General features: G+C 41.6%; 1 protein-coding gene across 5 annotated transcripts in view; it reads right to left on the bottom strand.

The window, feature by feature from the left end:
• The window catches only part of pde10a (phosphodiesterase 10A), a 60,652-nt gene that overhangs the window by 29,621 nt on the left and 18,216 nt on the right, over positions 1 to 12,815 (bottom strand). For 3 of the 5 annotated variants that reach the window (XM_039784572.1, XM_039784571.1, XM_039784575.1), the window contains exon 2: positions 726 to 857. In XM_039784572.1, the coding sequence (XP_039640506.1) occupies positions 726 to 857 (132 nt within the window). Of the gene's footprint in view, positions 1 to 725; positions 858 to 11,312; positions 11,661 to 12,815 lie in introns of those variants that run through there. The other 2 variants (XM_039784573.1, XM_039784576.1) reach the window with 1 other exon arrangement.

Raw genomic sequence — 12,815 nt, 5'->3', positions numbered from 1 at the left:
TAGACCTCATGTAGAAAGCAGCTCCAAAATGTGACAAATCCATCCTCCGCCAGTTTCCCCCTTCACTTCAACACACCCACACTCTGAGCCAGTGCAATCCCCCACCACCATCCCTACCCATCCCCTGGGCCCCCTTCAGCCGGCTGCGTGTCTCTGGAGGTCGCCTCTGACGTCAGCAGCTCGACTGGGCAGAGTGCCAGCCCTGTGGGCCCTTGATGGATGCTGTTGGTCTGAGAAACAGTCCGCTGTGTGTGAAGCGCACAGAACAGACTCAACTCGGCCCGCTCTAACACATCTAATGACCCGTAAACACCCGACAGGCCCGTTCCCTCTCCCTTTCGTCTGTCTATCACACACACTGGCAATTAAAGGAGACATGTAAAGATGAGTGATTTGTACTGCAAATGGCCGGGATAGCAAATACAACCCGCAGAGGCACACTCTGGTTATTTCTTGGTGTTTAAGCAAAAAGGTTTTAGATTTTCAGTGCAATAAAAGCAAACGACTGACGTTGCTGCAGCCTGTATTTGTGGTTGACTAGTCAGGAACTCACATGGGATTATGTGAGCTAAAACGTACAAACATTTAACCAAAGCAAAATATCACCGAAATCACAACTCTGCGTCAATATCCTGGAATCTGTTGATCCAATCACTATGTCACAGTGATCTGGAGAGCTACAGCATGTGTGTGTGTGTGTTATGTGTGTGTGGGAGTGGGTATACCTGCAGGCCTGCTGCTGGTCTTCCTTTTCAGCCATCTGTCCAACGTCTCTGCGCTCACACTCTCCAACACAAAGTCGTCCAGCATCTGCGGGTGCAGCGAGAGGTAGGCCTTCACTTTCTCATCTGTCAAGCCTGAAGAGGACAGAAATAAAATGTCTTTTAGCCCTTGCACTACACAGCTTTATTTATGACTAAGCGAAGTGTAAAAAAACAAAAAATAACACTGGGAGATGTTGCACAAAATCTTGGAAATGCTAGAAAAGTATGGAGGAGAGAAACATAAGACATAAGAGGATGGAAACAACGTCATATGACACGCTGCCAAAGGCCCACAGTGTTCCACGACAGTCACCCAAACAAATGCACAGGCTAGAAACAGTCAAAGGTCATCTTTTTCTATTTGCTGTGAGGTAAGAGCGGCAGCAGCAGTGCCTATGTCCTAGCTAAAGCTGTCAAATAGCTGGGCTAGTTCACTTATGTTTACTGTAAAGCTGTGTCTCCAGGGATAGGAGCCCCCAACAGAGGCAGCAGGATAAAGGCGGACTCGATTGTGCTTAATAGGCAATTAGGTTCTTGAGAGCTCGCTAAGTGCTGCTGTTTACTGTCTTTGTTGTCAGGGAAAAAAGCCATTTGCCAGACCATCGTTGAGGGAAAGTTGTTTTTAATACACCCGCTGGCGTCTGAGTGGCCGTCATGATGCACTAGAAAACCATCAAGTTTAGGTCACTCACACAAATGGAGTGTGTGTCTACGACAAAGACTTGTAGCTGTCTAAATTCAGCCGTGAGACGTCATCGCATCATGAGACCACAAACTCAACGCTGACATGAAATGCAACCTAAATGCAACATAATGAAAGTTATAATTCCTGTAAAGGAAAAATCCTATGGCAGTGCTAAATTTACATGTTATGGTGTGGCACACAGTAAACATATTTGTTATCAGATAAGAGTTGAAAGCAGGCCGTTGTGTTCAGATAGCCCTGATCGTTTTTATTTTTATTTCTCTTTCTCACGAAATGTCTGGTTATCAGCAGCATCTGTGTAGGCTCCCTTAAAGTTTGAATCACAGGAGGACATGCAGCTGAAAGGCAGGTGTTCTGCCATCATACAAACATACACACACACGGCATGAAATTATTACTAAGTTGTGTCTGTCTAATATGCTGCATATCAGGGTAGTGAATGGCTATAGACTTGTGGACAATAGAACTGTACATGGAGGGGGGCACAGCAGTGACTGTTGCACGAGATGATAAAATGAAACCAAATGCAGGAGTTAGAAGCATCCACTTCAGCTGCAGGTAACTCTTGTATGTCTATAACAAAGCTTTAAAAACTTGCATTTTACTTTAAATTAAATTTTGGAATCAAAGTGCTGCTGATTCCAGTAAACAGTCAGAGCAGCTAGCTACGACCTTTGATCTATTCCCTCAGAACAAATAATTTCATCTTCAGTTACGATGGATCATCTGCTCAGTGTGTGAGTGGATGGGTGTGTAGGTCGAGCAGGCTTGTGGTTGCAGCAAATAAGGCAAACAGAGGTGGGGGTAAGTTTTTTTTTGGGGGGGGGGGGAGGCTGACGCTGTCCAGACACGAGACACAGATCTTCAGGAGCGGAACGCCTCACGAGCCTCCTGGCCAGCTCTGACGCACATCGGCAGAATACGGCTTAATAAATCAGAGAAAGTTAAGGGGGGGTTGGATGGAGCTGCAGGGGACAGAAAGACACACAGACAGGAGTAAAATGGGAGCACTGCAAAATACCCTTACGACTTTGTCCTATTTGAAACACAAAGAAGGCACTGTGATTTGTGACACTAAAATGAAAAAACAAAGAGGCTGTGTCAATTTATGAATACAGGTTTTGTGTCGAAAATTATTTAGCTATCATATGTGTGCACATGAACAAAAATAGTCAAATGTCCTATTTCCATGGGGCGAAAAACAAACTGCAGTGCTAAGAATTTTACAGTGGGCATATAAAGGTTGCTAAAATGGTGTTCTGGGTACATCCCTGTGCTTAAAATGACTAGCCAAATGTGGAATAAAAGGGGAGTTTGTAAAACCTTATTGTCAAAAAATTTAATAAAAATGGCTCTCTGGAACAGCTACTGTTTATTTCTGACCCTAACTCAACCCATAACTTTGGCTTGGGCTGATGGATTTCTAAAAAGTACAAGAATGTGGAATGAAAGTATATTTTGTTTTTACTAACATCATAAGAGTTGGGACCACAATATATCTGTCTTTTAATCAGTATTAGGCCAATAATTGCTTAAAGGATAAGGCTGACCATATTCTATTTTTTTGTTATTAAAATTACATAAAATTACCAAAACCAAGTGTTAGACCGCCTCCCCATACTTTCTGACTTCTCCCAACACTTCTGCGACCCTCCAAGTCCATTTGTTCCTATAAGACATAAATCTCAAAACAGGTTAAAAAATATATTCTTTCATAAAGAAAAGGCTAAATAATTTCCTAAAAGAGGTGGGCATCGTAGTTTTTATCAAACATTATTCACACATGAGTAAATATTGCATTTTTGGGACTTATTTTTATCTGCGGATTAATACATATTTGGTGCTCTAATTATTATTTCAGGCAACAAGACGGTTGGTTGGTTTTGGTCTTTTCATTGTATTTTTTGACAGTGTAAAAATATAGAGCAGACATATCCTATTAAACTATGTTATGATTTAATGTAATACAATATCATGATGCATTAACGGAAGGTAGTACATGACAGGAATGCCTTAAAGTGTTGACTTCCTCTCGAGCAAATTCAAGAGCAAAGATGTTTGAAAATGTTAAATCTATTTTCAACAATTTCTTGAAATTATTTAAACAGTTCTTTTCGTGAGTGCAGACAGTTTAAAACAGTATTATAGTCAAATAAATTGGGCCAGATTGTAATAAAGCAGTGTCTGCATCTGCTCTTAGCATCACAGACTCATTAAATATGTTTCTATTCAATTCAATTTGATTCTATTATATTTATAGTATCAAATCATAACAAGAGTTATCTCAAGACACTTTACAGATCGAGTAGGTCTAGACCGCACTCTATAATTTACAAAGACCCAACAATTGCAGTAATTCCCCCAAGAGCAAGCATTTAGTGCAACAGTGGCGAGGAAAAACTCCCTTTTTATCTGTATCACTTTAGTAGAAGAAAGCACCGGTTATTTGAAAAAAAATCAAAAAATGACTGGTTTGACCCAACAGTCACTATATTGTAGCATTATGGTGATTGATGGCACTTTTTTCCTAAACATTCTTGCTACTTTCTGACGACCTCACAGACTTTCCTTCTGAAGTCTTTCAAGCCACAGCTCAACCTAATGTGACCGCAGTGACACTCAGAGCTGTGGGATATACGTCAGTGTCCTGGGCCTGTGACTACGACAGCTAATCAAAGGTGCAGCCAGATTTGTCCCACATGCTGTGGTCCAAGATGGTTAACCCCACTGGGAACCACATGTGCTCACTCAATCAGAAGCGAAAGGCTGCTGTCGTAGAAGCAAACGCTTGGTCACTGGTTTGACCAGTCTGTGTTTTTTTTAACTCAGTCAAATTTTCCTTCCCACAGTGGCCAACGCCGCTGAAGACAATGGCGTCATCGAGATACTATAACACAATGTCTGGCCTGCCGAACATAAATAAATCAAAATGAACAAACAAGTCCAAATTCTTATCATCTAGATTTGTTTTTAGATTAGTCACATTTTTACTTTTTACCAGAGCAGTTGGGTCTTCCCATGTTCACAATATACAGGCTGCGCAAAGACTGTGGCAGGGGATAATTTCCATTTAATTAAAATGACTGACTATGCTCAAACAGTGGTGGAATATCTATTCAGATCCTGTCCTTAAGTAAAAGTATCAGTACCTTAAAGTAAAAATACTCAGAAGTAAATCAGGCCTTGAAGTGTTATTTAAATGAAACGATCTGAGACACTAAATTGGTTCCAAAAAGGTTTGGAACCATTGGTTTAGGGTTGTATTTTATCGTGTTTTTGTTTTTTGTTTTTGCTGTAAGATAAATGTAATGGAGTAAAAAGTAAAATATCTCCCTCTGAAATGTAGTGGAGTAGAAGTATAGCATAAAATAGAAATATTCATGTAAAGCAGAAGTACCTTAAACTTGTACTTACTGCCCAGTTGGCAGAGCTTTTGGTGCCTGACTCAGACTTTTGCTTCCTGTGTAAAAACTGAAGCCTGAGTTCATGTTCAGTGAGGTATGGTTGCATAACACTTATCTTGACTACAGCACACCACACCCTGGGACTGGGAAGGGAAGGCCAAACCAGTCGCAGTCTGTCTGGGTCTCTGCACTCTCACATCCAAGTTTCAGTATGAACACAGCAACACGCTCCTGTTTGATGGGGAAGGCGCTTACAGACTGCCTGGGCTGGGTATCTATTTTGTGTCTGCACCAGTTTGTGGTATTCATATACTATTTCATGCATCAAGCATGGTCTGATTTTATATGGAAAAATAAATAGCTTGTTGAGATGCTGTAAACTGTAAGAAATTCACTCCATATAACAAAAGGTGCTTTCATTAAATTATTCTTTCATGCTTTATTTTAGTATAACAACTTTAAAGTATTGAGACACGCATCAGCATTGAAACCTGATGCTGAGTCAGTTGTGGTAAGATATCATATATGAGTCATAATAAGACACTTTGCAGATCAACATTTATCAATGACACACAAGAGGGAAAGCCTCAAAGTATTGTTTTTGTGATGCTACATGTCTTTATAGGAAGCTCCTTCAGATAATAGAAAAAGAGAAGAGGCCTCATTTTTCTCTCTCTCTATTCACAAGTTTGTCCTTATTTTACAATTTACATTTTGTTTGATTTAAGCCTCTACAACGTATGTATCTCTGTCACTGTTTTAAATGCAACGCCCACTTTATGTCATCACTGCAGTCTTCATCTGAGGGCGGAAGAACAGAGATCTTCAGAGAGTCTTTAACTAAGGATCAACTCCCTCATTTACTTCTTTTTAACTTAATTCTATTTTAAAATGTGAATTTCTCACTGTAAGTGTCTTTGCTGATGCTTTGTAAATCCCATAATGATTTCACTGTTATTTAGTAAGGGTGTGAATCTTCACTGGTCTCACGAGTCGATAACGATTACCCTGTCAACGATTTGATTCGATATCACGATGCATCACGATGCGTTACCTCCTCAATATTATTATATATTGCTACACATGGTTTTCATCAGCAAATTCAAGCAGTCTTTATCGTATCTGCTCCTAAAAAATACACTTCCTGAATGTATCGGAGTGTGAACACAACAGACAAACAGACAAAAGGCAAAAAAAAGCAGCGACCGGAAACAAATCAACAAGTAACATCAGTGGGCAATAATCGATTACGGTCTGTCACTGCATCTATGCAGAATCCTCTAGGTCTGCATCGCGATGCATCGATGCAATGATTCATTTCAACCCCCCTATTATTTAGGTAAAAGGATGATTTTTTTTATCATGAATTAATCCATTCAATTATTTATTTGATTCACTGAAAATAATCGTTTAGTATACGAAATGGCAGAAAATAGTGGACGATTTTAAATCTCCAGTGGTTGAACTTCTCACCTTGTGGCAGTGATGCATAGGTGCAGGACACCGTGACATCACGGTTGGGTGTGGTTACAGGCGCAACACTTCTGAACACGCCCATAAGTGATACCTGGGGCATGTTCCATCTCAAAACGGTGTGCATCGTTTTGCTAGTGTGTCCGGATTGAGCGGTGTGAAACGTTGCGCAACAGACTTTGAGGTTTGTTTTCTCTCGTTTGGTGGGTGTGTCTCTCGTGTAGTGGCTGTGTCACAGGGGACACCCAATCAGCAAAGATGTGTATGTAAACTTGTGGTAATAAAAAGGCAGAGCTCTTGCGCACACAACAGGGTGTTCAGCGCACCACTGTTTCAGTTTAAATAAACGTGTTGCTACATTTTTGTCAGGGATGAATGCAGCCCTGGTGTTGAGTTACTCTTACGATCATATTCTAAACAATTATGGTAATGAATGACAAAACTCTTTCCCAACAAGTTCCATCAATAAGATGGTTAGTTTGAGGTGTAAGGGTCAAAATGGTTAAAGGTGCTCTAAGTGATGTGACGCGTTTTTTAGGCTGCTTTTAGGCGTTTTTTAGGCTGTTTTTGTTGCCGTTTGTGGAGCCTGGGCTGTCTACAGAGACCGCGTTTTTTTACAGTGTGTTCAGGGGACAGGCAGCTAGCGGATAGTGAGGAGATGTTTGCTGTATGTGACGAAAAATGTTGTAGCCTAAAAAACGCGTCACATCACTTAGAGCACCTTTAACTTTAAGGTCAGAAATGATTTGGTAGGTGAAGCTTTTTGGCTGCAATAGACATTACACTCCTTCGAGAAAAAGGGCTGTTTTACAAGGCTTCTCAGCTAAGAGAAAGTTAAAGAGGCATCAGTTTAGAATGACGTGTGACTTTCTTTGACCTGAGTTGTTATTTGTGTTACCAGGATTTAATGCAGAAAAGGAGTATACATGGATACATTTGCAGGGTTTGTTTTATTTATTTTTGTTTTGCTGATATACTGCACGAATTAGACAAAAGTGCAATGTGAGGTTGCTAATTCCTGGAGGGGCTGCCAAAGGAAAGTATTGCTTCAATTGAAACAATAAACTTACATATGCAGATAAAAGAAGGTTTTAAGAGCTGCTAAAAACAACAGCCAGCTCCACCCTATCTCAATCACTCATCTCTATTTCCCATGAAGCAGCCAGCCATCTGTGTGCCAGTGCCTGAACAGAAGTGAACGTGTGTCTTCAGCGCTCCTGTCAAACGATGCCGGGCGGCAATGTCAACAGCAGAGGCCGACCCCGGCGGTGGTGATGTTTAGTGAGCAAGATGTTCCTCCTCTGCAACACATAGATGAAAAACGCACATGAGAGAAAAAGGGAAAAGACCACTTCTCTTGAAGCGCACTCCTTCTGGCAGAGAGTCAAGGGCAAGCTGCCAAGGTAGTACTTTTCACTTTCCTGACATGAGGCTGAGGCAGGAAAGGGGAGGGGAGGGGAGGAGGGGGGCGCGTGCGTCAGCAGGTCCGCCTGGGACTCCCTTGCCAGGAGGTGGGAAGAGCATGTGGTTCTTATCTTATCTCTGGGAAGGCTGGAGTGCGGCGTCCAACACTGACATTCAGTGAGCGGCAATGAGGAAAAACCGCTAAGGATGAAAACGCTTTGACTCCTCTTCCCCTTGTTCACCTCATTTATTCATTGAGCCTGTGCCGGTGAACCTGGGTATGTGTGTGTAGATATCATAGACTGTATGATAAATATGGAGGTGAACATACACACACCCCACTTTCTACAGCAGCCAAGGGTGAGGTGACAGGTGTGGCTAAATCAATGGGCAGTGAGTGAAAAGGTGTCAAATTAAGAAAACGCCGTTTCACCCTGGACTTTTACTGCAGTCCGATCACTTCCAGAGACACGCCCCCACATGGTAAAAACAAACACCACTGCACAAACATGCAAGCTCACACCTCACAGAGCGAGAGAGAGAGAGAGAGAGAGAGAGAGAGAGAGAGAGAGAGAGAGAGAGAGAGAGAGAGAGAGAGAGGGAGGGGAGATTTCCATGGAAATGTCATTTGCATTATTACCACTTCAATGGTCCAGGTCGTTAGATGTAAAGGGTAAGTAATAAATGGCAAACTGAGTTGTAGATAAAGCATGTCCCTTGATCCACAGCCTAATAGTGTGGTCACTGGCAAGCAGCAACACTCTTAATGCACCTGTAGAAACATAGCAGGTCGACCTTCACATTCAACTCAAATTATAAACTTTCTTGTGAAAGAACGACAGCCAGGGGTGGTGGATCACACAGCCTACAACAGTGAGCCTTAAAGCTGGCTTTCTGCCTTGGAGTTAACATCTCTGGTTTGATGCAGCGGTGCCTCTGTCCCCTCCCCCCAGAGCAACATCAGTGATCAGGGGTCATGTTCCCCGCTACACATCTGGACTGATGCTGAAATCTGCAGCCGCTCTGCAGAGAGGCCAATGGGGACCTGGTAATGAGAACCACAGATTTGTGCATCTTCTCCAGCGCCCTGTTCTTTTATGAGCCTTGACACGAGGACAAGTTGTAAAGAAATCTACATGCATGTGGCCTTTTCCCATCCCCTCAGATACCAACCCACAACAAGCTGACGAGAGGTCAACGGACGCCTTGAGGAGAATGTCATCTGTTTCGCCACTTAAATTGTGCACTGTGACCTGGCACTGACCCAGTCCTGCACAAATCTTGATATAAAAAAAGTGTTCAAACTTTATAACAAGCAAATTTTCTTTGGCTTGAATATCCTGAAAGTTTAAATAAACACTGAAGACAAATCACAGAGAGAGACCATTTGGCAGCCCAGTCTGGAATTATTTAGCCATTCAAATTCCAATCAAGTTTTAATTTTCATATTAAATCATATCAAGCACTATGTATGTATTCATATATTCAGTGACTGTGCTAAGAGTAGTCCTCACTGTGAGAGAGAGAAGGCATGCGGTGGGGCAGGAAATGTCCAGCGTGAGCACTTCCTGCCTGACAATGCAGCCTTCTTCACTGAGTAAAGCAATTCGTCGACAACCAATTGGGTTTGAAAATGCCTGAGAGATAACATTAGAGCTTACCCAGACTGACCTCCGAAACTGACCACAACTATCCACAAACAACTCACAAAAACACGCACACACATATATATTTTCCTGCAACGTGAGGCTACAAACAGCTATTTATAATATCCCAAGTCTAACTCACTGCTTCAAATTACATGAGCAATTAAAGTGAATGAGCCAACACATTGTCTTTTCAAACTGGAGTCCGTTGGACAGTCCAGCAACCAGTCCCATTTCAAAAAGGACAAACAATGATAGGAGGATAAACATGCCACAGTTGCCATTATACAAAATAACTACTGGGTGTTGGACACATTTAAAGTTATCTATCACATGTCTAATATTTGTAGAAAGCAGTCTGTATAAATGAGAGAAAACATAAACCCTATATATTAATGTATTTATGTGTTTAAGAAAAGCCTAGGATAAAGTATAATTAAATTATTCCCTGATCCCTAACCAGTCACAGGGAAACATGCAGTGAGAAGGCAAACAGTGTGTCAGATTAATCCTACATTTAACCTAGATTAAATGACAGCTGTACAGTATAACCTTACAGCATACATGTGAGCTATGATACTCACAACATAATGACATGTATAGCAAAAGTGGAAGCAGGCAGTCAATGATGAACTTGTATAAGAATGAATATTCAACCAGCCGCAGCAACCTGCATCTACTGATGTTTTATCAATTCAAAAAGAGTGGAAGCTTTCTGAAAATCTCAAATTGTTGTCCTTTTTTGGTCAGTATGAGGGCTGGATACCTACTGTACCTCAATCATATATTCCATGACTGCAGTTTACTATATGTGTATTTTGGCATCACTAAGTATTCAGGGCCCAAACTGTTAACTTCTTATTACAGGGTTGCCACTAAAGGTCACTTGAGGTGCCATTTAAAACAACTGGATCCACTGACGGAGGTATTTGTGTGGCACACAAACAGTGTAAGTTACAATCACAGAAATTATAAATTACAATAATTCCTAAAGTCGAAGTCCCCACTGCAGTATTACAATGATAAAGTACAGACGAAATATGCAACACAGACATGGAAATATTTATATTATAGGTGAATATTAACTGGAAATTATAAATGCATTCACTAACCTTTCTGCATATTTGTTGTTATGCTAGCACCACTTTTAAAAAAAATATATTTAATACATTTATTTCAATAAAAATATTTTAAATTGTGGAGGATACCTGCCTCTGACAATGATGAAATATATAATAAAAATAAGCAAATAGGTGTAAGCTGTGAAAGCCATAATACATCTTAGTAGGACACTAAACATTTATCACAGCTATGGAATAACAACATAAATATGTTGAGTGTTATATGAATAGTTTGCAATATGAAAAAAAAAATTTGCTAGTATAGGCCAATTATAATAATAAACTATTTTCTATAGGAATAGTAACCCTGAACTCATATTTCTACAGGAATATTTTTACAATATATTTCCCTTAAGGAGTAAATTATATTTATATTTTCTATTCACACAGCGGGCAAGCTGCAGACTTCGCTTCGCGTTTTAAGGCATGTCTGCAGCACTGCTGACTGCCCCCTCCACGACAGACCGGGCCAGATCACATCCAACATGGGATTCATAAACCCGCTCTATATTTTATTAAAAAGGACTTTAGAGACAGGCTACATTTTCCGAACTGCAGTCCTGTCTGGTCTCCCTTCAATGAAGTCCCCACCAATCTAGATCAGCAATCAATCTGTCATTCATAAAGTTGGGTAGACACATGGGCAAATAACGTACGCCTGTAGGACCAAAATATGTCAGTATTTTCGCAATTTACTGCCGTGTTACTGAAAATTAAAGCTTTTAATATTTTTTACGTAAATTTCAGTTAGATTTTTTTTTCACACATTAACAATATTAGTCAAAAATACCTACTTGCACCCAGGAAACAGTCCGTTAACCTTCTGAAACAGCTTGTTGAAGACGGGCCATCTTCCATGTCGGATTGTGAGCGCCAAAGGAGAGAAGAGCCACGGAGAGAAGTGCGCCTCTGCAGCTGCAACTTGGTGCGTCTCGGCAAAAAAACCAAAACTATTCCAGTACGCGTTGAGGTGATGGTGTCCTCAATGCTTCAGGCTGTGCACGGTTTAGGAAGGGCAAGAAGAGCAGTGTGCTGCCCCCCCCCTCCACCAGCGCTATGACCCAGCACCGCTGGCCGAGGTGTAGCTACAGTCGGCCCGCCTCCTCGGCGTGGTGGCTCCGCTGTGGATGTGCAGCAGCAGACTGGGGCAGCGGAGACGACGACGCACAGACACAGAGAGACGCACACGCGCGCGCGCGCGCACAACACACACGCACACACACACACACACACACACACACACACACACACACACACACACACACACACACACACACACACACACACACACACACACACACGGGGAGAGAGTTCTCAATGCATCCATGGGAGAGGGAAAGACAGGAGCGCGCCAACGTCAAGTCAGCCACAACCATAGCACAACCTCCGCTCTAATTTTCAAAATAATATCCAAACCAAAACAAGATTTAAGGGTGACATGTAAGGAAATTAAACACACCGATAAATTGACCTACGGATATTTTGTCAAGAATTTAAGTATAAAACAATATTTATTTCAGGAATTTCCTCTGAACAGATGCACAGTTTTGATGCCATGGCTTAATTGGCCTTTACGCACATTGATGTGAGGTATTACTGCAATTATACCAAACATCACACACCAGCGCTTGATGAGGTGTCATCATCTTTAAGTTTTTTTTCTACAACCCAACACATTTATTTCAATTTGAAGGGCAAATCGTCCTTTGTTCCGGTGTATTCGCGCATTTGACGCGTCTGGTAAGCGCACTCTTGACGCTGCTGAACTACTGTTCCTGTTCCTGAATTTGGCTGCGTAAAAGGGGCCGAGCCAAATGCCCAGCGCTCTCCAGAGACACGATGCTGTTTCCTGATCCACGGCTCAGTGGTCAAGGAGGAAACGGCGACAACCTCCAAATTTACGGCATGGCAGAACAAATTAATGGACACATAAAATGACTGAAAAGGTCCAGCACGGTGGCATCTTGCTGTGCCATTTAGCAAGGTACTGAATTCCTTTCAGGTGCTGACCCTGACCTCTGACCTCCTCAGCAGAGAGAGAGAGAGAGAGAGAGAGAGAGTATGATTAGGTTATAATTTGCTTGTGTCCAACAAGCACGTTCATTCTGAAAAGCCTAACCCATATACAGCCAGGTAAAAGAGATCTGTCTCGTAAAAAGAAATGTCAAACATTTGAACACATTCTTTATTATGGTGCAGCATAAGAAAAGCATATTCAATGTACAGAAAAGTCAATCAGTGTATGTGTGAGAGACAGTCCTAAAGTCTAGACTCTAAACATTGATCATACCCAGATT

The sequence above is a fragment of the Perca fluviatilis genome, chromosome 19 (assembly GCF_010015445.1).
Source record: "Perca fluviatilis chromosome 19, GENO_Pfluv_1.0, whole genome shotgun sequence".
Lineage (NCBI taxonomy): Eukaryota > Metazoa > Chordata > Actinopteri > Perciformes > Percidae > Perca > Perca fluviatilis.
The sequence above is the reverse complement of the archived record's forward strand: the minus strand, read 5'-3'. Positions and strand labels throughout refer to the sequence as shown.